General features: G+C 40.5%; 1 protein-coding gene across 1 annotated transcript in view; it reads left to right on the top strand.

Moving 5' to 3' along the window:
- ttll7 (tubulin tyrosine ligase-like family, member 7) overlaps positions 1-26,063 on the top strand; it is a 100,175-nt gene that overhangs the window by 55,311 nt on the left and 18,801 nt on the right. The window contains exons 12-17 of the mRNA XM_079396433.1: positions 187-260; positions 3,176-3,311; positions 14,841-14,927; positions 18,667-18,829; positions 23,016-23,341; positions 25,568-25,693. Of these exons, the coding sequence (XP_079252559.1) occupies positions 187-260; positions 3,176-3,311; positions 14,841-14,927; positions 18,667-18,829; positions 23,016-23,341; positions 25,568-25,693 (912 nt within the window). The remainder of the gene's footprint in view (positions 1-186; positions 261-3,175; positions 3,312-14,840; positions 14,928-18,666; positions 18,830-23,015; positions 23,342-25,567; positions 25,694-26,063) is intronic.

Genomic DNA, 26,063 nt, shown 5'->3' with positions numbered 1-26,063 from the left:
CGCGCCCGCTAACTCTCAGACTTCATTAAGGTGCCTCGTAATATGGGAAACGAGTCATTCAGTGCCATTGTTATTGAGTTTTGGGTGGCTAAATTACACTGCAGTATAGCACTGAAGAAACAGGGCTTTATTTCTTTGTTGTTCTACCTGCTTCTCACCGCTTATTCACTTGTGTTGTGTTTTCAGAAAGAAAGACTGGCCCAAGTCCGCAAGCAGGTCTCCAGGGACGAGCACGAAAAGCGGCACCTGGGGAACTACAGGTAGGGAAGCCGCTTTGACGATTGTTATCCTGTAAGAACGCCCGCTTACACCTGTGGGGTCTCTTGTGGCTTGGTTTGGGATGTGACAGTATGAAACAATTTCTTAGGCTCTCATGTGAGGACAAAACAAGGACAAGAGCTGTTTCTGAAACTTGAAATATTCTGCCTTCGTAGGCAGAAAAGGGGGATAATAAGGCACCAAAGCATATTCGAATCCAGTGTTTTGGTAACATTCTGTTCATTAATATAAGTGAAAACATTACATTTGTGCTTCATTCTTGTAAAAAAATAAAAAATATATATTTTTTTACATCCATACTTGGGTCAAAGACGAAAAGGGGTTTTCAAACATTTAGTTTAATACAGCTTTAAAATGATCCCATATGTAATGTGTCCTGCTTGTTTGTTTATTTATTCTTATGACCAAAAAATTATGTATTATGTCATACATTTTTACCATGATTTACAGAATGTCATTCAGTGTAACAATAGTTCATATAACAGAAAAAAAAAAGAAAAAAAAAATCTGGCATTTTTAGAAGTAGAATCAACGTCATTAAAAGCCTCTATTTACGGTTCAGCCCCCAAAACTTAAATAATTGTAATTTTAAATCTTTACCAATTTTTGCCACTATCCTTCAAACCACTAGATTTTTCCCATTTGTCATCAAGGATGATTTTTAAAAATTTTTTTAGTTTTTAGTTTAAAATCAATTAAAATATAATAAAATCTAGTAGGATCACTTTTAATTTTTTTAATAAGTACAGGCCTGAATAAGTATGTTGTTTTATTTTTACAAAAATATATCTGTTATGCTGAATGTTGATGGAACATAATTTCACCCATATTTTGCCATTTTATTTTCACAAAATGTATTTGAAACATTAAAACAGACACTTTACTTGCATTTAATACACTTTCTTTGTATATAAAATCACTTTTGTAAATTTTTATTTGACATGGACACAGTAAATTATAGAAAATTTATTTGCAGGATATAATTTATTTTCTACCTCACTTATGACTGCTAATTTGAGAGCACTGGTGTAGAAGGACCAAAAGTTGTCAGTATTTTTATCTATATCTGTCAGAGATTGCTTGCTTCAGAACATTAAATGACTCCAGGTCACTACTTTAATGACTGCTAATGTTTTGTAAAGAAGCCAAATGCGCCAGCAGCCAAATGCTTCTTGCTTTTATTACTTTTGTCATTTGTTACATTCAAATTCAGACACTAGGATCTGCCCGACGAAGACCTGCCATTAAGACTTGATTAACCTGACCTCATTACACAAGCATCTTGACTAACCCTTTGAATTTACCATAGAGGGTGGCTTCTTCAGAGAAATTGCAGCATTTAGCATCTTGCTGCGATTTTTCACTCAGAAAAAAAATGCTGTCACTTTGTAATTGCAACAAATCACTTCTTAATACCGAGCCTCCACGTCAGAGCCTCAGAGGAGGAATACGAAATGAATGCCTCTTCCTAAATAGGTCATTTTATGCCTATGCCTGTAACTGCTGTTCTGTTCAACTCTAAATAAAAACACTCCAAAAGATGCTGAAACATGAAAAAAAAAAAGTGTTTGAGGTTTGTGGGTCAGACCCAGATTTCAACATGTGCCATATGCCGAAGACTAAGCCCACTTACTCTTACTAGATTACTTCTCCCACATAAGTTTGTCCATCGTGCTTGTAGCTCTTAATGGATTTGGGGCGGTTTATCGTCTGATCTGAACATTTACATTTACTTGAGCTTTTGATTACGTTGAAGCCGGAATCCAAAAGAGCCGTTTTAAATGTCACGCGCCAAGTGAGTTTTAGTTTATTAGGCTGAAATGTGGAAATATGTCGCTCGCTCCACCTTCACTGTTTATTTAGATTGAGGTGCCACCATTATTTTGGTCAGTGTTTTTCAAATGTTGGGACTGAATGCAAATAAAAAAAAAATGCAGCTAACTTTATAAGTGTGTGAAGTTGTGATACCAAAATAAACAGTCTTTAATAAACAGACAGGTTTCTGAAATACTTGATGCTGATTGGTCAAATGCTGCATTCTGCTTTTAAATATTCTTGATTTATTTATTTTGTAAGTAGTCAGTATAATAAGCAGGGTAATTCTTGTGTTCTGACAATCATTATTTCTAAATAAACCACTTCAGGGATGATACAAGTTCATCTTGACTCTACATTATGGATTATATTATCAACTTTTAAAGGGAGGCAAAATACTTTGCACATATTTTGCTGTTGATGTCAATGGCTGTCCAGTCAAACCGTGAGGTATTTTTGCACAAATACATTTGTCACCTCTTAAATAGCTAATACTAATACAATATTTATTGGGGTGAACTATCCCTTTAATGTTAATTTCAACATTTAGTAACATTTAGTCAATATTTAGTACATTATTTTCGATCAAAAGTTGTAGATTATTTAATGAACCTGTGGTTTTATTAACTAATGTTAACAAATATTAATATATACTGTAACAATATATTGCTTATTGCTTAAATGTAAAGCGTTGCCTGTAATATTAATACATTTCAGGGTTTTGTTTGCATAATTTTGGTACCGTAGCAGGTCGCCATCTGATGTCTAACGTAAAATCTGGGTCCTGAAGCTCAGCCAGTTGCTGGTTTTGATTATATCCCCGACTCAACATGGCGCTGATCTGAAGATCCATCACACAGATATAGACAAAGGTTTACACGTCTCTGGCTTTTGTTTAGTCTTAACGTCTAATATAAAGACAAGTTTATTAATCATTAGTATATACACAGCATTAATGGACAAATGCATGTGTGAAAAGAACGATTGAGGTTTGTTTAAGTGATTAGAAAAGCAGGCAGACCAGTCTGTTAAATCAGATAATCAGATAAAACTCTCTCTCTCTCTCCCTCTCTCCGTACAGACGTATTTACCCCCCAGATGACAAGCTGCTCTTGGAGAAATATGAGAGTCTGCTTTCAGCTGCCTTTCAGACATTCCTCGCTGGGCGAGCAGCTTCACTTCAAAAGGAAATGAATAATCCACTGAAACGAATGAAGGCATGTACCTGAGACGCAACCGAACAATCTTTTGCTCTTTTTCCTTCTTTCTCTCCCCCCTACTACTTCTTTTTCTACTTGCTCTTTTGCATTTAAAATAAGAAATGTGGAAGTGTATTTTACTTCCTAACTCTTATTGTTACCACCTGGTTTTCATTAGTGCAGTTTAAGGCCACCATCAGCATTGCTATTGCTCATTCATGGGGTTAGGGATTTTAACAAACCGTTTGAGCTACGGACATGAATGATACCTCAAAAACCACGTGGGTTGTTGAGAAGAGGTTACTATTACTATAAGGTCTCAACCTTTTGCCTTATTGAAGATAAATCTAACCCATTGACTGACTGTAGAGGCCATACAGAATCTAGACAATCTATAGGCTGTGTTGAGAAATCTATTTGGAAAATGTTGCTTTTCAAACTAACAGCTACTCATAATTTAAAATAGTTTAACTGTAGTCAAGCTAGCTATTTTGGAAAAGTAATTGGCGAGACTACAGGTTATAAAAAATGTAGCCAACTGCAATTTATGTGGTACAAAAACAGTAAGGATCTATAGAAAGCCTCACTAAAAAAAGCTAAGTATTAACATTTAAAATAAGAATAAAGTCACTCTGTGAAATTTAAAAGCTGCATTTGCAAGATATAAATGCACTGTTGTAAAATATGCTTCCTCTCCAACAAATGATAAACGACAGACTGGAAGTTATTAATTTCCAATGGAGAATAATATGGGAGCTGCGTGGAGTTCCGACCATATGTTTATGCAGAAATTTAAATAATTATTTATGTGGATTAGCTCTAGAAAACCTACTTTGTTTTTCTTTCAAATGTATTGGGTATCATTTGTTTTGTGTGGATATATTCATATATTCATTATATTCAATCATTCTTTCAAATCATTCATGATAAATTAGAGAAGGGTGACAGTTACTTCCATGCGAAATGCAATAATCATATGCGAATGTCAGAGGTAGTGGAAAGGTGGCCTAATATATATATAAATTGTAATTACGAGAAATGTTGCAGTTGTGAGAAATATAAAACCTTGGCGTCTAAGGTCAGTTTTGAGAAATAAAGTTACAATTGTGAGATAAAATGTTACTTGGACATTGAAATAGATTTCAGTAAGGATTGTGATGAGATTAAACCAGCATCAGACTGCATCAAATCAGACTGATTTACTCTAAAAACACCATCATGTGTATAACTGACTAATACTAATAAACATCGTAATATTAAATATATACAGGAATAATGCCGTACAAGCCTTTATGTGGGAATTCAAATACAAAAAACACAAGACCTTGGCAACTATCATGACATCTTTTTTATAATAAAATATAAAAATGTAATTGTTACGTAGTGCTTTAAAAGCTTTATTAGCTTTCTATTAGTGCTGTCAAATGATTAATCGTGATTAATCGCATCCAAAATAAACGCTTTTGTTTACATAATATATGTGTGTGTACTGTGTATATTTATATTTATGTATATATAAATACACAAACACACAGTATATATTTGGAAAATATTTACATGTATATATTTATATTATATATAAATATTTTTAATAAACAACACTTTTTTCTTAAATATATACATGCATATGTTTGTATTAATATATACATAATAAATATAAACAATATACTCGTATGTAAACAAAAAAAACTTTTATTTTGGATGCGATTAATCACGATTAATCGTTTGACAGCACTACTTTATATACAAATTGTCCTACTGCATTTCTAAACAGTTTCTCGTTTTTTATGAAAGCCTCTGTTTTAAGATTCTCTTTTCAGCTGGAGTTCATTATTGTGCCGTGCAACCTCTCTGAAACCTCTGGATGTTCATTTTACAGGGATTTTCAAGGCCGGATCTGTGTACCCATGCATATGAATGTGGCATATTGTTGGAAGGGTTTCGGTCTCATAGCTCACATTGATGGAATCTGAAATCTGACTTTGGAGTGGGGTTGCGCATGAGTTTGAATGGAGATGGTTGTTAGGCAGGTTGTAGTTTTGAGCTGGGAGCCGTCTGCTGATATGGCAGGGGAGCTCGTGAGCCGTTTCCTACGGTGCTGGTGTCTGGCTTATTTGGGAAAGATTCAAGAGCCAGAGTTTGTGCCATTGCCATGTGGTCTTTGACCTTCCTGTCTGTCAGTTTGTTAATGTCGCTTCAGTGTCTCAGCAACCCTGAGCTTTTAACATTAGTCTAGGGCCTGTCTACCTCTCACAAATTTTAATTTTCTCTAATTACTTTTCTAGTTTTTCAGGGGAATTCTCTACTAATTACTCTGTCTAAACAGTAATCACATTACTCTTCACTATGTACTTACTATTGCTGCCAAAATGGCTTGTTCAAGAATCACTGGATTACAATCACTGGCCAAATTTATGTCAAAACACCTATTTGATGTTTGGAAACTTGACCTACTCTATTATGTTTGAGTAAAAGGGAGAATGTAGGATATATACTATTACTCCTAAACACTAGAAGAACTACCAACATGAGTAAACATGAGTGTGTAGCACTTGTCGCTGTATATTTTTAAAGGGATAGTTTACCCACAAATGAAAATTACCCCATGATTTACTCAGCCTCAAGCCATCCTAGGTGTATAAGACTTTCTTCTTTCAGGCAAATACAATTGGAGGTATACTAAAAAATATCCTGGCTTTTCCAAGCTTTAAAATGGCAGTGAGTAGTGGTTGAGATTTTGAAGCAAAATAAACATGCTCAAGTGAAATAAACATACACATTCAGCTTGAATTGTTTTTTTCACAATGTAATGCAGGTGGTGCAAAAAGGCTGCTTTTGAAAGATAGGACAGCACAAATACAGGACCCGAAAGAAAGCTCGCAGCAAAGCACTGTTACTCATTTCACATGCAAAGATGCATTTACATCTTAAAAGCACAGCAGCAAAAAATGGCCCGTTTAATGCCAAGGGTCACAGAGAGGGTGGAAAATAGTCATGAAAAACTAAACAATATCATAAATAATTTTGTATACTATGGTTAACTGATATTGTGTAAAGCATTTTGTGGGAACAGGTCTGCTGATGATAAAATAGATTTAGATCATTTAATTTTAAATGACTTTTTTTACTTTTAATTACAAAAAAAAAAAATATATATTATATTAGATTATATTAAAAATATCTTCATTTGTGTTCTGAACAGAAGTCTTACAGGTTTGAAACGACATGCGAGTGATTAAATGATAACAGAATTTTAATTTTGGTGTAAACTATTCCTTTAATAATGACCCATTACTCTAGTGGAGTGGGTCTCAGGCAGCTGCAGTATGATTAATAAATTATTACAAAAATAAAACATTATTTTAAGAAATAATAAGAAATCTAAGAAAAAGGAAATCTAAGCCTAATTTAAATTAAAATTCTAAAACTAATAGAAACCCAATAACTTTCTCTAGTGGTAATATTTTTGCTTTGAGTGTGACCAGATGGTTGTACTCCATCCAGAAAATAACATTTTATATTAATAACAACATTTCTTCCGTACATCAGTCAGTGTAAAAAGCGAATTGTGATGTATTTGTTTGCGATTCCTCTAGAATACATAGCAAACTGTGTAAAGCTGCGGCAGGAGAGAACATTGCTCTGTTGTTTACTTGCTTTCCACAACTGCAACAAGCACTCGGTAAAACATTAACAATGGCAAGTTCCAGCACCTGATTGCCACTTATTGTACGATAACAAAATGAAAACTCTTGTTGGAAATGTGTCCTCTGTATTAGACACACACCTGCCTCAAAATTGTTCTCATGTCCTCTGTGCCCTGACACACAAAATAATCCCAAAATCGACTTTGTGAGTTTGCACCCAAATCAAAGCAGCAAAAACTAATTTTCATAACAATCTAACGGTAGCAAACACGGGCAAATATTGACTCGTCACCTGCAGTCAGAGTGTGAGGTTTTTCTGACCTTTTTTTCTCTTCACCGACTGCCTGAACAATGAGTCTCACTCTGTGTTTGGTGAAGAATGGAAGGCGGCGATGAGCAAAAGAACAGATTTTAATGCACTTAAAATCTCTCTCCATCTGAACCAGAACAACAGATCAATGCCTGGTTTATTGAGTTACAGCTGGGATAATGTTTCTGCTTGAAAAGCCTGCGACATTTGTAATGGAGAAACACCAGAGTCCGTGAAACACACATCTTACGGTTTTGAGAAAAAAAGAAAATATGTTGAAGCAAATTCAGAACAATATTGATCAAATTCTTGAGACTGTGATGATTCAGTCTTCACCCAAATACATTTATTGTTTGTTATACAGCTGCTCTCCTGCCCTTTTCTTTTCTGGAGTACTGTCATTAGCTAATCTTGCTTTGTTTTGAAATAACCTATTTGTATGAACCAGCTGACAGACATCAAGGCATTTTTAGATTCAAATTTAATTTTGTATTAGCAGTCTAATAATATCCGTCAAATCAACTACTGAAATATTATAAATATAAAATGTTAAATATAATATAAACAAATATAAAAAACATAAGTTCCCTTCCAGGAACTTCGAGCTGCGTCGAAACGCATATGGGAACGCCTTCAGCGTGACCAGGCTCTGAATATGATGTGTAATCAGTCAAACAAGGGCGAGGCGTCACGGGCGGGGTGACGTCACGACCAGGAAGCATATAAGCACGTGCGGCGGAGCCGGCTTCAGCTTTTTGTCATTCAGCGAAGCGCTCTGTGTGTGTCAGTCTTATTTACTGTTGTTTGTCCTAGTTTTATGTGGAAAGCATTCAGTATCATGCCAAAGCCAAGGGCAAGCTCAGGGGTGAAGCTTTCGGACCACGTTTTGAGTCGTGTGTGCATCCTTGCCCTCGCTATATCACGAGCGAGGACACACACAATTTGTGCGTGGTCTGCCTGGGTGCGGAGCACGCAAAATCGGTCTCCGCACCCGGAGGGCTCTCTTCGAGAAGGAGCCTTCGCGAGCTCCCCACGCGGTGCCGGTCCCGCTGCTGCCAAGGCTGAGCGGCGGCTGCACTCGTGGGGCTCGCAGGCTGATCTGGCTGGCGAGTGTGAGACGGGCATGTCCTTATCTCCTCCCGTATCCGCCAGATCTGGCGCCCCGTCTCTCGGTGTGGAAGCTGTCTCTTCCCCCTAGGCGAGGGCTCAATGCTTCGTCTCTCTTCCTCTGAGGAGGTTGATGTGACGAGCGTTCACGAGGTTTCGCCGCCTCTGTCACCCCAATATGATATAACTATGAGCTTTGTAAGCTGCAGTGTTTGCACAAGCATAAAATGAATAAAGCCGGTCCCGCTTCTGCCTTTAAATCAGAGAGAAAAAAAGGCAGAGCGGCGGCTGCGCTCGCGGGGCTTGCAGAGAGAAAAAAAGAAAGAGAAAAAGGCTGATCTGGCTGGCGAGAGTCAGACGGGCATGTCCTTATCTCCTCCCGTATCCGCCAGATCTGGCGCCCCGTCTCTCGGTTCGGAAGCGGTCTCTTCCCCCGAGACGAGGGCTTGACGCTGCGTCCTCCGAGGAGGTTGATGTGACGAGCATTGACGAGGTTTCGCCGCCTCTCTCGCCCCAGAGAGCTACTTCTACACAGGAGCCTTCCGTTTTCCCCGATCTCCTCACCGAGGTGTCGAGATCGCGGGTGAAATCTTTTCGTCCCGGCCATTCATTCCCGCGGGAACTGAATGAGCGCGGGTATGCGGCGATGCGGGTTGAACAGACGCTTGCAAGCTATCTGTCTCCCTCTACGGCATCGCCTTTGAAGGCTCCTGCTCTGCTTACAACATCTTTGGTGGGCAGAGGGTATGCGCGCTCTCTAAACTCAGGTGGCTGCTGGGCGGGCGCAGCCTCCTCCGCATACCAGCTCCCCGCGCAAAAGGTCCTGACGGGCAAGCCCCAGGACCGCGGAGGGCGACCCCTACTGGGGTGGAGTGGCTTGCACCGCGGCACTCAGTGACCACTTCACCTCGGTGCCCTCCAGGGACTTGTCTGCTGACCCTGCCGCTGTTCCAGGGCACAGTCGGTCCCAGCGAGTATATTTCTCAGGTTTGTCCGCCCGGCAGCGCGGAGCCGAGAAACTCGCCTCAGCCGCCAGATTACGCGTCTCCTGCCGGTGCGCCGCAGCGAGGCAGCGGTCTGGCCGCTTCTCTAACACCAGAGGTCAGTCTCGAGAGACTGATTCCCTTAGTAGATCGTTTGGCAGCCTGGCAGCGACTGCCAAATCTGTCTCTTTGGGTCCTGCGGACGGTAGAGGCTGGCTATTCCATCCAGTTCGATGGGCCACCTCCGCTGTTCAAAGGGGTCTGTGTGACTACGGTCCACCCCGAGCAGGCTCTGGTCTTGGAACAGGAAGTCGATACTTTGCTGAGGAAGGAAGCCATCGAGTTGGTTCCTCCTCACGAAGTCCACGCCGGCTGCTACAGCCTGTACTTCATTGTTCCAAAGAAGGATGGGGGGCTGAGGCCCATACTGGATTTGAGTCTTCTGAACCGCTCAGCCAGAAAGCTGAAGTTCAAGATGCTCACTGTCAGGCAGATCGTGTCTCAAATCAGGTCCGAAAACAGGGCATCCGCATACTCAATTATATCGACGATTGGTCGATCCTCGCTCAATTAGAGCGTGCGGCGATTCGGCATCGAGGTGTCGTTCTCGCCCACATGAAAGATTTGGGGGGTTAAGACTAAACGCCAAGGAAAGTGTGCTTTCTCCAGCTCAGAGAACCACTTATCCAGGTGTAGTGTGGGATTCGACCACGATGCAGGCTCGTTTGACCCCTGCTCGGATCGAGTCGATCCTCACGGCAGTCGAGAGAGTGTGAAAAGGCCAGCCATTCACTGTCAAGCAGTTTCAGAGACTGCTTGGGCTCATGGCAGCTGCGTCCAGCGTGATTCCTTCTGGCCTGCTGTACATGAGGCCCCTACAGTGGTGGCTCAAGACCAAGGGGGTCTCCCTGAGGGGAGACTCGCTCCGCGCTGTCAAAGTGTCACGCCGCTGTCCATGCCTTAGACATGTGGAGGAATCCATGGTTCTTGTCCCGGGGCCCGGTGCTGGGAGCTCCTTGTCGCCGCGTCTCGCTAGCGACGGACGCTTCCCTCACCGGTTGGGGTGCGGTCATGAGTGGCCACCCTGCCCGCGGTCTGTGGAGTGGTCGCCACCTGACGTGGCATATCAACCAGCTAGAGATCCTAGCTGTGTTCCGTGCGCTCAAGCACTTCCACCCAGACCTAAGAGATCACCACGTGCTGGTGCGCACCGACAGCACGGCAGTGGTCTCTTACAGCAACCACCAAGGAGGTCTGCGGTCGCGCCCCTTGTATAAGCTGGCACACCAGATCCTTGTGTGGTCCCAGGGCAAGCTCCTATCACTGAGAGCTGTGCACATTCCTGGGCATCTTTATGTGGGAGCAGGCGTCCTGGCGAGACAGGGGCCGAGGCCCGGGGTATGGATGCACCTGAGGGGTGAAGCAGATGTGGAAGGTTTTGGCCAGGCACAGGTGGACCTCTTCGCCACTCGAGAGTCAGCGCAATGTCCCCTCTGGTTCCTCCAGCTCCTCCGGGACTGGACGCTATGGTACAGACGTGGCCGAGGCTCCGTCTGTACGCCTTCCCCCCGATCGCTCTGCTCCCTGGAGTTCTGGCGAGAGTGCGCCGTGACGAGGTCAGTCTACTGTTAATAGCACCGTTCTGCCGGGCAGAGTATGGTTCTCGGACCTGATATCTCTCCTCGACGGCACTCCGTGGGAAGTGCCCGTCAGGAGGGACCTCCTCTCACAGGCCGGGGGCACCGAGGTGCACCCTCGCCCGGAGTGATGGAAGCTGTTGGTGTGACCCCTGAGGGGGCACAGCTCATAGCTTCCGGTCTGTCAACCGAGGTTGTCGAGACCATCCTCCAATCCAGAGCTCCCTCTATGAGGAAACTGTACGCCTTGAAGTGGAGGCTCTTCACTTCTTGGTGCGGGGACCGCCAGCTCGACCCAGTCAGCTGCCCCGTTGGTGCAGTACTGGAGTTCCTGCAGGCCCGTTTCTCCGCAGGGGTAACCCATTACACTGTTAAGGTCTACGTGGCAGCTATTTCGTCATACCACGCCCTTACCGGTGGCCAGTCAGTGGGTAGACATCCCCTGGTTACACGTTTCCTCCGCGGTGCGCTGAGGCTGAGGCCTCCGGTACGATCTCGTCCCTACGTGGGATCTGGCTGTGGTTCTGGAGGCTCTGTGCAATGCACCTTTCGAGCCCATTCAGGAGATAACTGAGAGACTCCTCACTATCAAGACCATTTTCTTATTGGCTATCACCTCTCTGAGGAGGGTGAGTGACCTTCAGGCCCTGACTACGGCCTCTATTCACTTTGCGCCCGGTTCGGCGAAAGTATTCCTCTACCCCCGCGTGGGGTATGTTCCGAAGGTCCCATCGGTCGTTCCACAGCCGGTCGTACTGCAGGCCTTCTGTCCTCCTCCCTTCGGGGAGCCAGACCAGGAGAAGCACAACCGTATGTGTCCAGTGCGAGCACTAGACGCATACATCCACAGGTCCTCCCTGTGGAGAAAGTCGGACCAGCTGCCCGTGTGCTATGGTCCGCCTAAGAGGGGTCTTCCTGCTACGAAGCCCTCCTCTTAGTAGGTGGATTGTGGGTGCCATGGCTTTGGCATACGAGGCCTCTGAGCTCCCCCCGCAGGTGGGAGTCAGAGCGCACTCAACCCGAGGTGTGGGGGCCTCCAAGGCCTTCTGGGCAGGTGTTCCATGCAGGACATCTGCAACGCAGCTGGGCGGTCCACGCCCCTGACTTTCGTAAGGTTCTATGACCTCGACATCCGAGCCACTTCCGGCTCCTCTGTCCTTTTGTCCTGACACCAGGCAGGGACTTGTCAGTCTGGCGGCGTTGGTATCTCGTTCCCATATGCGTTTCGACGCAGCTCGAAGTTCCTGGAAGGGAACGTCTCAGGTTACGTATGTAACCATGGTTCCCTGAAGGGAACGAGACGCTGCGTCGCGTTGCCACACTTCCGGCATCCCTGCCAGCGCTTGCTTCATGACTTGAAGCTGAAGCCGGCTCCGCCGCACGTGCTTATATGCTTCCTGGTCGTGACGTCACCCCGCCCGTGACGCCTCGCCCTTGTTTGACTGATTACACATCATATTCAGAGCCTGGTCACGCTGAAGGCGTTCCCATATGCATTTCGACGCAGCGTCTCGTTCCCTTCAGGGAACCATGGTTACATACGTAACCTGAGACGTTATTTTAACGTTACTGAATATAATTAAATTAAAAACACCTGTTCTGTGATTTTTTTTATGGATAATTATCAATAAAATTGTTATTTGGTATAACTGTTACATGTTAGTAATGGAGAAAAAAAAATCTATATTATAAAAAAAGATTAAAAGTGTTACATTTTAGGACACACAGAAACTGCTTTGGCATTTAAGCAGTGTTAATAGATAAAATAAAATATATTTTATTTTTGACTACATCAAGTACCTATTCAACTTATAATCAAATACATCAATTAGGTAGAATTAAGTGCAAATTACATGATAAGAAGAGAGGTGACACCTTAACAAAAACAAAAAAACACATCTGGTCCGTAAGCGTTGAAGTACACTATGGCAATATCAGAAGAACTGCTTGAGCCCCCTCCAGAAGAAAAGTTGTAGAGTCTTATGAGTCGAAAAGGGGTTTAAAGCCATTTCCAAGATATTTTAAGTCCACTATTGTACGTAATAATGGTTTCAGACTAATGGCGGTTTGTCCAGGCTGTTTTGTCCTATCAAAATTCATCCCAAGAGGAGAGTGCAAGCTGAGTTTCAGGAAGACTCGAATAAGTGAAGTCTAGTATGGTGACCCATACTCAGAATTTGTGCTCTGCATTTACCCATCCAAAGTGAAACACACACACCGTGAACAAACACCCGGAGCAGTGGGCAGCCATTTATGCTGTATGCTGTTGGGGGTTCGGTGCCTTGCTCAAGGGCACCTCAGTCGTGGTATTGAGGGTGGAGAGAGCGCTGGACATTTACTCCCCCCACCTACAATCCCTGCCGGCCCGAGACTCGAACCCGCAACCTTTGGATTACGAGTTCGACTCTCTAACCATTAGGCCACGACTTCCCAGGATATAAACTCCAGGATATCATAAAGGAATCTGCAGGAAGCCCAAGCAGCAGTCAGCGTGAATGTGGCACTGTTGTGGAAGTGAAATACATAATTTAGAGACACTTTTTTATGAAAAGTGTTATACTATAATTGGAATCAGTATTATTAATCATACTGAATCATACTGATAATGAGTTTTACAGTGTTTAAATTAGCTGGTGTTGCTTGCCTGAACCATTGGCTGTAATTCTTCAAATTTAATGGAAAAAGAATTGGGCGTGTGTAATTTGTAATACCAGGAAACTGTAATTTTGGAGTCTTTAAATGTTATGAGCGCTTTTCTCATGTGAACTGTGCAGTGACCTCATACTTCAAAGTCAAGAACAGAGTGCTTTATTTGAAAGAAATGACAAGAAGAAATTCTACATAGATTATGATGTGCTAAACTCAAAGTGTGGTTCAGATACAGCGACTTGTAAGAAGGAATGAGGTTGATTTATATTCCAGATGGATTCCTGAACTTGGGCTAAACACATGGCTTTGATTTGTGCCAAGAAATTGTTTAGGTGTCATGCAACGTGCTGTTTTGATTTAGATTGTTTTTTTTCCAGATATTACTCATAGTTTAGACAAGATAATAATGTGTTTCAAATATTTTAAGAGCCCTCACTAAAATTACATTGTGTTTGTTCCTGATTTAGCTAAGAATGAGCTGGCATATCTTAGGAACAATTATATGTTGATAATATACAACTTTTTTGGTGATATTTAATTTAGATATGTATGCATTTAATATCACGTGAGAAGGTTCAGTTAGAGCATCCGGTTACACTTTATTTCGATAATCCACTTTAGACATTCTACTAACTATAAGTAACTTTGTAACTACATGTCAACTAATTCTCATTAATTTGCAGCTACATGTCTACTAACTCTCAGTAGGGTAGGTTTAGGGTTAGTAGAATAAGTTGACATATACTTGCAAAGTTTCTCATAGTCAGTATATTGTATGTTGTGGACCCATCAAAATAAAGTGTTAGAAGATATTAAGCAGACAGTCTACTACTACTCTAATGACTGCTAGTTGACATGTAGTTGCAAAGTTACTTACTGTTAGTAGAATGTCTAAAGTGGACTATTGAAATAAAGTGTTACCGAGCATCCATTATTTCAACCAAACAATGGAAATGAATCAAACTTACTAAAACTCCTGAAGCTTAAATGAAAGATGCTATTAAAATCTCTGTCTTAACTCTCTCATACATTCTTAGTCACAAAACAAGGAGAGATTGTGAATTTAGTGGACTTGACTTGACTTGACTTATTTTCTTTTGACATGCAGTAAAGTCACAAGTGAGGTGCAAAAATGTATTCATCTAAGTGCATATCCACATAAAAGGTTAAAAATGAAGACTGTCTTGTGCTTTTGTTTGTGACTTGTTCTGCAGGAGGAAGATATTTTAGACCTCCTGGAGCAGTGTGAACTGGATGATGAGAAACTGATGGGAAAAACCTCAAAACAGAAAGGACCTAAGGTATATAGTATAAGGTATATACAGGTGCATCTTAAAAATTAGAATATCATGAAAGAGTTATTTTTTTCTTTTATATATTCTAGATTCATTACATGTAAAGTAAAACATTAATTTTTTTTGGTTGTTTTAGTTTTGATGATTAGAGCTTACAACTCAAGAAAGTAAAATATCCAGTATTTCAAAATATTAGAATATTTATATTTGAGTTACAATAAATGACCATCCCAGATTGTTATTCTGCATAGTCGACCAATAGTTTTCAATTATAATGAGTGGAAGAGGTAAAACCGTTGGAAAGGCCCGCGCTAAGGCCAAGACTCGCTCCTCCAGGGCAGGGCTGCGGTTCCCCGTCGGTCGTGTTCACAGGCTTCTCCGCAACGGCAACTATGCCGAGCGCGTTGGTGCTCCAGTTTATTTGGCCGCTGTGCTCGAGTATCTCACTGCTGAGATCCTGGAGTGGCTGGAAACGCCGCTCGGAACAACAAGAAGACCCGTATCATCCCCCGTCACCTGCAGCTGGCGGTGCGCAATGACGAGGAGCTGAACAAGCTTCGGGGCAGCGTGACCATCGCTACATCCTACAGTTTAAATTCCGGGTATCTCTTGTTCTTTGAAACCACAATAATGGGGAAGACTGCTGATTGGGCAATGATCACTCAAAGATAATCATTGACGCCCTCCACAAAGAGGGGAAGTCACAGAGGGTCATTACTGAAAGGGGTGGCTGTTCACAGAGTGCTGTATCAAAGCATATTAAATGCAAAGTTGACTGGAAGGAAGAAATTGGGTAGGAAAAGGTGCAAAAGCAACTGGCATGACCGCAAGCTTGAGAATACTTTCATGCAAAGCCGATTCATACACTTGGGAAGCTTCACAAGGAGTGGACTGAAGCTGGAGTCAGTGCATCAAGAGTCACCATGCTCAGACGTCTTCAGGAAAAGGGCTACCAAGCCACTTCTGAAACAGAAACAATGTCAGAAGCATCTTACCTGGGCTAAGGAGAAAAAGAACAGGACAGTTGCTCAGTGGTCCAAAGTCTTCTTTTCAGATAAAAGTAAAGATTTTTCAAATAAATGGCAAATAATTTTTTTTAAAGATTTTTGTTTTTGTGAAAACCTGTATCTGAACTGTAAATCATGTCATTTTATTGCTTAATATGATACAATAGAGATTGTTCAACCACATTCATACGCTGTTGATTTTACTTGTGTACCTCTTAAAAAGGGTCATAAATTGCCTTAAATTGATTTAAAAAAAATTTGCAGATACCCTGTAAATAATGAAAAAAAAAATCCTTCCTTGATATTTGTTGATATTTGTGTATTGAGAAAGTTTTTGATTGACATTTAGACACAATAGAAATGATTTTCTATAAAAAAAATATATATATTTTTTATTTGGGCTAGGTTAAACCTGTTAACGTTTACCAGAGCGATGGCGCACTGAAGCGTTTTTTCCCCACTAGTTTAATGTTTATGAATGAATTTAACGTGAAAGTATATCATTAATCTTGACAAACTATATATTATTCTGAAGGTCTAAGCCTCAAGCATCGACGACAGATCGCTGTTTTTCGATGGAAAGCTTATAAGGAATGTATTTGCTACATTTGTGTAAGCAGTACACATCAAAACATGCAGAATAAAAAAGCCGTACGTACCAGATTCATTGTAATAACGAGTCACAAATGCCTCTTTAGTTAGAGAGGTAAGGGTCCACAGAACAACATCCCAGCGAGCACTTTTAGTCCAGCGAAACAATAACGTTGTAATAAGGATGAATATTCCTTTGTTTACGTTTCATTTCTTCAGGAGAGTTATTGTTCGCGTCCGTTATGGAATAAATTACACTCAAAAACAGCGTCTTGGTGGTAATAAAACAACACGGTGCTGTAGCATACAGTTTTACAAACAGAATGAGACCGTCCACGGAAAAAAAAGTCTCAGAAAAGCGGAATATAGATTTGAATTTGGCGCTCTCTCCTGCCAGTGCGTGACGCATGCTGTGACGCAGCTGTCATCCAAGCGGGGTGTAACTTAGCGATCTGCTTTAACCATAAAAAAATGTTTTTTTTTTTCTTCTACATTTTTTATATGTGTGTGTGTGTGTGTATTGTGTGGGGAATGTGGCCGTATCTGCATGATTATCATCTGTATGGACGGACATCAGCGTGTTTATTACCGACTCTATGACGGCTATCATTGTGATTCATTGATCAGCTATTATTGATTATATGGCCCATCTGTATGATTATCATCTGAATGGAAGATGATACCATTTTTCATGGTATCTTCTTCAAATTTTAAATATGAACTCATGAGACATGTGGCTTTCAATCCATTACTTTTCTGGATTGCTCCAGGACTTATTTCATGTATTTATATATGAAATAAAAAAACATTCAGTGTGGAAAAATATTTTTCAAGGCACGTCAGTGTCTATAACTTTTTATCTTTTTGAACATTATCAACTCTGGATGATAGATAGTAAAGCCTAGAGTGTCTTCTTTCCAAAGATACCTAATTTGTTTGTATAGCACACTTTGTCAGGAACTGTTACCATTTTAATTTAGGTAGGTTATTTTCACCTGTGAGGCCCACAATGGGGGGCGAAGGTTAACAGGTTAAATTAATTTTCGGGCTACCAAAATCTAAAGAGTACCTGTCCAAAGGACTACCAGGGATTTTGAAAAAGTGCGAGCTCTGCTTCAAATGTATTGCAAATATATAAGTAGTTTGAGAATCCTGTGAGACTAATTCGATTACGTCTTCGCCAGTGTTTCATGGGAGTTGGTGGTCACCCCTGTGCTTTTTTGCCACTCTGACGGTTCTCTGATTGGTGAAACCACACTGACTTGTGGCCCAACAAAGGCAAAACACAGTAACTACAAGACAATAACTGGTGTGTTTTGACAGAGTTTATACTCTGCTCATGATAGATCTGTTGAAAGTTTTCTTTACAATTCTATAAATCCATGGAGAAAATGAATGGGTCTTTGCCTTCACAAACTTGAAAATAGCATATTTTTATGCAAAATATAATTCGCTTTCTATTTTTAAGGTGAATTATGAAACAGGCATGAGATTTTATGATAAGTCTTTCATGAGATGCCCTCATAGAGATGTTACAGACAGTTACAGACAGACACTGTATGGCATGAAATTATATTAATTGGTTCACTTTCGACTTTTGAAAGTGCTCTGATGGATTGGAACACTAACAGTGCCATTACAGGGCCATCTGGAATAATCTGACTAGACAGAAATTAAGCAACTGAAATGGTCCCAAGCGGTTCCTCTTAAAAATGCCAAGGAGAGCAGGATCTCTCTGAATTCTTTCAAAACTCTGTTGGAGATTATGTCCAAAGTGTTCATTTAGACAGACCTTTGAGTTAAATTGGAGTTGAAAAGGTGAAATTACTGCATTCAGAAGGCTAATAGTCAGTACTTCCCAAGTGTCAGACAGATATTCAATTCTTTGTTCAATACTTCTTGAAGGACATAATAGATTAGTTCCCCTGACATGCAATGTGTGTGTTTCAGACCAAACGAACATGTTTCTGCAGTGACATTAATCAAGACTTGGTGCGTCAGGCGTGTATCACTGCCGCCCTTCCATTCTGCCGTCAGTGGCAAGCGTTAATTGGACTCGGGGTGGAAGCGCAGGAACTGACATTTTTCTAGGATCTTCTCTCATCATCTCTCCCTGCGGGTGTGTTTATGTGATTGTTTGTCTGCAGGTCCTGTCATCCATGCCTGAGAGCAGCCCGACGCCCAGAGGGCACAGGGAGCCTGAGGACTCTTCGGCCAGCTGCAGCGACAGCAGCTCTGGTTCCGACGCTGATGGAGAAGATGAGAGCAGCAGCATCACGCAAGAGAAACTTAATCACCCCGAACGCTCCAGTGAGTTCTTTCCCTGGGCCTGTAAAAGAAAGAGGTCTGGGAGCCTCTATTAGCCTTTTTCCACAGAAAAGTTGCTGGTTCTTTTTTTCTCAAAATGGTTCCAGTGCCCAATCTGGAAGAAACCGTAGATCAGGAGAATGTAAAATTCGAACTTTATTTATTTTTAATATGGGGTCTGTAAGATTTTTTATGTTTTTGAACATAAATCTCATATGCTGACCAAACTTATTTGATTACAAATTCAATAAAAAACAGTAATGTTGTGAAATATTTAAAATAACTGTTTAAAATAATAAATATATTTAAAAATGTAAATTATTCCTGTGACGGACAAACTGATTTTCAGTCTTTACTGTCACCTTTGATCAATGTAATTTATCCTTACATATATTACAAGATTGATTGATTATTTGATCATTTTTTACATTTTTAATTTTTGACCTTGGACCACAAAACCTTAAGTCTTAAGTCACACGGGTATATTTGTAGCGAAAGCCAAAAAAAAAAAAAAACATTGTATGAAAATCATAAGGATATTAAGTAAAGATCTTGTTCCATGAAGATGTTTTGTAAATTTCCTACCCTAAATATATCAAAACTAATTTTTTGATTAGTAATATGCTTTGATAAGAACTTAATTTGGACAACTTTAAAGACTATTTTATCAATATTTTGATGTTTTTGCACCCTCAGATTTTCAAATTAATGTATCTCGGCCAAATATTATCCTAATGTCCATGAAACTATGCATCATTGGAAAACTTATCTATTCAGCTTTCAGATGATGTATAAATCTCAATTTCCAAAAATTGACCCTCATGACCGGGGTCACATTTTCTTTTTTTCTTTTTTTAAACCTTACTGACTCTTTTACAATAATACATTAATTTAAAAAAGCAATGCACAAATCTTTTAATTTTGAAAATATATAACATTATTTAGCACCCCCCCCCCAGAAAAAAAGTGATAACTTTTACCGTCACAAACTGATTTTGATGCAGCTGTCAGAAGTTAGATTGATTGCAGTCAGTTTACAAAGCATTGCAAATAAAATTATTTTTTATTATTTGAACACACTTCATATGGTAGAAAACTTGAATGATTGTAATAGGAGTGATCTAGTTTTGTTTTGCGTCAGTGTTGTTGTTTTGAGAACTTTTCTTGGTGTTGACATGATCTCACTACTGGACCTCTGACGTTATCCGTTCGTACATCGAGACCAGCAGGTTTTAGGGGTCTGTTCAGTGGAAAAGCTATTTATCACCTGTGGGCTGGGACTATTAGGGTAGACTGGGAGGTTCTGGGACGTTCTGCTGCTGAACTGCTTTTATAGGTGCTATCTGTCTCTCGATGGTTTCCAGATGACTGCAAGAGCTGCTTATGCCTTAAACTCTTAAGCAGCCTTTTGTCTAGCCAGACACATTAAATCTTCAGTGCCGTTTGCCGAGCCTGAGCTAAATTACAGATGTAAATCTACTATAATGCATTTGTTTACCTATTTAATACATGAAACAGAGAAAATCCATCTTTTTTAATTAGGGTCACAGTATTCGCTGGCCCAGTGCAGTGGCTCTTAATTTGACTGGCTGACTGCGGCAGGTGATGTCATGAGAGGTCCCTCGGCTCTCATGCGCTGCAGCTTTAATGAGCTTTTCTGATGTTTCAGCCCGCTGGTTTAAAGGGAGACTGGACGCTCAGCTTGAGGAAAGCACAGGTTGGGGAGAAGTTCAGAGGAGCACTTCTGGTGTACCTTGAAAACTGTGCAAACAAGCCTTGAAAAATGTTTGTTTTAAAGTAGAGTTCTTTTTAGAAGCAGAGTGTTCCTTGGGGTCCAGCATCCTACGCATAGTCTTTATATATACTGTATATAGATGTTTTTGAAGCTACGCTCACTATTCCTCCATGTGATGCTTTTCACAAATATGGTTCAAAAATGGCTTGAGATTATTATAATTTTTTTTTTTTCAAAAAATGGTCATGAACATCTTAAGTTGCTAAACCTTAAGAAATGTTTTGTCCTTTTTATTTATTGTTATTGCTTATTTTTTAAACAGAGGTTTGCCATTTTTGCAACCTTGAATTGAAGAAATGTCTAAAAACATTTTAAAACGTGTGGAACTTAAAGGGGTCATATGACGTTGCTAAAAAGAAGATTATTTTGTGTATTTGGTGTAATGCAATGTGTTTATGCAGTTTAAGGTTCAAAAAACACATTATTTTCCACATACTGTACATTATTGTTGCTCCTCTATGTCCCACCTTTCTGAAACGCATACATTTTTACACAGCTCATCGTTCTGAGAAGCGAGGCGTGCTCTGATTGGCTAACTATTCAGTGCGTTGTGATTGGCTTAAGCGTGAGATGGAAATGTTACACCCCTTACCGTATTGTGATGCCGTGGCCCGTGTCCTGGCGCGATGATACAAAAACAATAAAACCCATTATAAATGAGGCATTTGTTGCATCCAGTGGGAACATAATTACTGATTTTAGTGACTTATACTGCCTTTTTACGCATTGCGTTGCATCGCGCCGCATAAACATTACCATGTCTGCATTTGTGATCAGAGAAACGACAAACAACAAGCACTACTCTACACTGCTGAAAACTCACGTTTGTATCGTCAGTGGCAAATTCTTTAAATAAGAAAACGTACTTGCAGACTGTGAGTCAGAAGCGTCAGACTGTCCTTGCAAAGTTGAAATTGCCCCACTTTATAGAAACAGCCTTTGAGCACAGCTGGCAGGCTACTCCCAGGTTCAGGAAATAGTCCTCCGTAAAATGCGCTGCACACACTCTAATATTTGGGTTGAACTGTTCTGGAACAGTGTTGTAAATACAACTTAAGCACTGATTTCTAGTTGTGTCCTCTTTTGGAAGCCCAAACAAAGTACTTTCGCTTTCACAACGAAGCACAGCATCTCCAGGACATGGCGCCGGCGGCAGCAACAATACTACAGTGAGAATAATAGTCTGCATTCTTTCTTTGCGTATACATTTGGGCGGTGTTTTGCAAATCTTTACACACTGTGACTTAGACATGTGGGGGCGTGTTTGAATGAGCCGTTTTAGGAGGGCGTGGCAGAGTCTTAACTTTTACAAAGAATATCTCTTTGGATTTGAGACTTTAGTCTTTGCAACTTCAGGGATCTTATCTATGAACAAAAAGCTTGTGACACTCCAAAGAGAAAGGAAAACTTGAAATCACATCGTATGACCCCTTTAATATTTTCTTGCTATAAACAATTAACAAACCAATTTAAATTACATTACAATATTTAAGAATAATTTAATTGAATAATTTAAAATCAATGATAGCATTTACTTAACTTGATTTTCAGTTTCATGCAATATTTTTAATGGGAGGGAAATCATGCACAGGCTTGTCTGTGGGACACAGCTAAATAGAATATTTATGGTAATTAACAACTTAATAATTAACAATATTTTTTACAAAATGATTTTAACAATTAGTTTAACAGCTTATATAATAATTTTGTTTAATTATTGGGAACAGGCAAGATTCAGAAATTGTCAAACTGGGGTAAGGCAGGCCAAAGTGTTATGCTATGATAATTTCGTTAGATAGTTTATAGTTCAGTAACGGCGCACTAGTTTGTACCCTATTTTTGGAAAGTGTCATAGATTGTGCAGGATATTGATTATCCGGGCCTGACACAGTTGAAGCCATGCCTTTTCCATTAGCCACTGAAAGAGGGACAAAGCAACAAGCTGACAGGTTTATTTGGTGTGCGAGGGGTCGCTGGTGGTTGGGTTGCTGCCGGAGGGGGCTTTGGGCCATTCTGGGGTGACATTGTTTGCCCCCTTTGCCCCACACTACCCTGAGGCCATCTGCGATAGTCCGAGCTAAGCTGCTATAATACCGCATTTGGCAACTTCTTCCCTCAAGATTCACGGATGAAGCGGTGATGCCGCTGGCTAGCTCACAAACTGGAGGTCATTCAAAATCGTAGATTTGTCTGTATGTGTGTTTCAATTCACTGTCTGGCCTGAGTTGGAAACCTGACAGCCACTCAGGCCTGCAGGATGATCACATGGTGAAGTGATTAATTAAAACCTTTTTTGCTGGTTATTAGATTTCAGATGCTAGACTTAATTTCCAAGAGGGTGTGTGTGTGAGTGTGTTTTAAATTGAAGTCAAGTGCTTTTGTTCTTTGTTTTAGGTCGTGTGCATTGGAAACCTGCCCCTAAACCAATGCGAGGTCCTTCCTCCTCGCCCAATCTTTCCGGGCTCATCCGTCGCTCCATGTCCTGTCCACGCTCCATATCCTCTCTGACTGCGCAGTCACCTACCAATGAGACCAGACGGCCAAAATCAGCCACTCACGTGGCTAATGCATCGACTGCGGCCGCTCAAACAGCAGCCACCATGACGCAGATGACCCCGATTCGACCCCACACGGCATGTCGTTCCCATTCGCTCAGTCGCAACAGTTCTACAAACAGAGTTCCACACAGCAGCAGTCTAGGCGCCATTCACCCCAATACGGCAAGTATCGGATTTCTCTCTATCACACACAGGGAATATTCACAAATGACCATATTGCTCGTTCTATTCATGCAGAATGTGCCCTGCAATTCCATATGCATTGATTACCCGGTCAAAAGAGTGCATTTGTCTGAATTTGCAATATACAACCAGTGCACAGAATCAAGTATCCCGCAAAGCAATGACCTGACCTTTCATTTCCAGCTTGATGATTGAACAGGAAGTTCCAGTTCCAGCTTAATTTACACCCCAAGAAATCAGAAAAAGGGAAACATAAAGTATATTTTGCATAATGGAAATTAGAGTTTTTAGATAATGAAAGTTTTTAGATTCTTGTACTGTGACTTTATATTCATGACAGTTAAGCACATTTTCAAATTTTCAATTCACAGTGAAAAAGATATGATACATATTATAGTACTATATCATGGTAGTGCCATTTTGCCATTAATATATGCTCATTCAGAAATTATATATATATATGTACTATATGTATATGTGTCATAAATAAAAATTCTAATTAGAATCACCACTGAGAGAATACAATTACTTTACAATTACCAATTCATTTTCTTGTTTTGATTTTGGGGAAAAAGTGTGAACTGGTATTTCTTTATTTTTCTTTTTTTTTTCCCCCATCAACCTCTCTTTCAGTAGTGACAGTAGTCAACATTTGAAGTGGATCAAAAAAGTTAATTAAAGTTGTCCTAAGACAAGAACGCATTTTGGTTTTAGGTTTTAGGATAACTTTAATAAAAGGTTTTGACCCACTTCAAATGTTGACTACTATAATTGGACTGACCAAAGATAATATATATTATAATATAATTATTATTTATATATAAATACACACACACACACACACACACACATATGCATGCATACTGCTATAGACACTACTGCAGACTGTCTGTGCAGCATAGAGTGAGCATTACACTAGTATTTCATCCTGAACATAGACTATATCTACACAGACACATCTATCTTTTTCTTTACCCTAGATGTCCTCTAGAGAATCTGAACAGATGTTCACAAAGATGGCTGATTTAGAGAAGATCTGGCAACACACCACCTGTAAAAATGACAAATATCATTTTTATTTTCCCATCGCTGTCTTGAGTCATTCTAATCCATCAAACAATAGAGATTCAACACACGCACGACCACATAATCAGTCACGCTGTGTTTTCAGACTCTGATAGTTCCTTCTCGTTCTCATATCCACTCTCATTCTCTCACTCTCTCTGGGCACACCTTGCAGAGGAAAATTAGTCATATTGTGGAAAATATTGGGAGTGTGGAGCTAAATTGGGCCTGTATTTACAGGCACATTCATCTCGTGAATACCAGCACTCCCCCTTGTTCAAACTCTCATTAAGGAATATTAATCAGGAACAACAACACACACACTTATGCTCTGTTTAATAAGACTTTAGATTGTGTTTAGCAAGACGGACTACTAAAGCTACATGCTCTTTTCAGAGTAATTGCATATAGACTGCATGATCATCAAGTTAATAAGGCTTCATTTTTCTAATAATGGAACCTGGTTAATAAGGATTTGTGCTCTTTCCTCAAAACTCTTATCCAAATACTTGGATTTTGTGCTGTGTTTGTAGGACTCTGACTTTTGTTGGTATAGCTAAATTTGTTTTGCTCGATTCAGTAATTCTAAATAGTATTGTATTGTGGACTTGAATAGAATCAATTGGATGTTATTATGTGAAGCACATGTTTAGGTATGTTTTAAGGATTTGTTTTTTTTTAATGAACAAAACGTATGCATATGATATATATATATATATATATATATATATATATATATATATATATATATATATATATATACTTTAAAAAGAAGTAAATAAAAAAAAATGTTTTTTTTTGCATTTCTGAAATATGAGGGGGCATGAAATCATTTCTTCTTCTTTCCTTTGATTTTGGGATGAAATGACCTTGATGTGTTCTTGAGACTCTTCGTTTAGGGTCTTAAGACTCTGATATGCCTCTGTAGACTATACTTACTCCTTTTAAAACTTCTGCACGGTTTATGAAACCTTATTTCTAGTAAGTAAAGATCACTGTTTTTCTTCTCATAGCGAGCATACAGGCACCATATGAACGCACTGCTGCGATGGCCGAAAGAAACCTGATGACTGCAGAGAAAAGACGTCCTGCTCAATAATTCATCTTTATTGTGTTGGTTCTTTGCATGTGCGGATGCAGGGGGAGACCCCGCTGAGTAAAGAGCAGGAGGCCGAGCTGATGCAGCAGACGCTGGTTGCGCTCGGGGAGATGAGGATTCGTTACCCGGGGAAGAGCGAGGAGGAGGCCGAGGCCGTGTTGGATGAGGTGAGACACGCAGCTGAGAGAAAGCGCTCGGTCAGGGCAGGCGCACCGGCTGCTCTGTTCCCCTCATTCCCTGAACTCATTTGAGGACGTCCGAGCCGTTCGCAGCGTCTCTCGTTGTATGTAGAGTCATTAGCCGTCCACCTGTATGCTTAATGAGATCCATTAGCTGTCTGCGCAGAAACACAGCTGGCCGACAGCACCTGTTTAAGACACTTCCAGCATTCATTTACACCATCACTTTCACGCCGATAGATCTGACGTACATTTGCACATTAACAATTATGGAAACACAGCATTTAGCAGGAGAAGCACATTGAACTGATGCCGCTCTATTACCAGAGCTGTGAAATTGTAATTGGCGCCTTCCATG

Source organism: Barbus barbus, assembly GCF_936440315.1.
Source record: "Barbus barbus genome assembly, chromosome: 37".
NCBI classification, from domain to species: Eukaryota; Metazoa; Chordata; class Actinopteri; order Cypriniformes; family Cyprinidae; genus Barbus; species Barbus barbus.
This window is presented reverse-complemented; position numbering and strand designations above follow the sequence as displayed.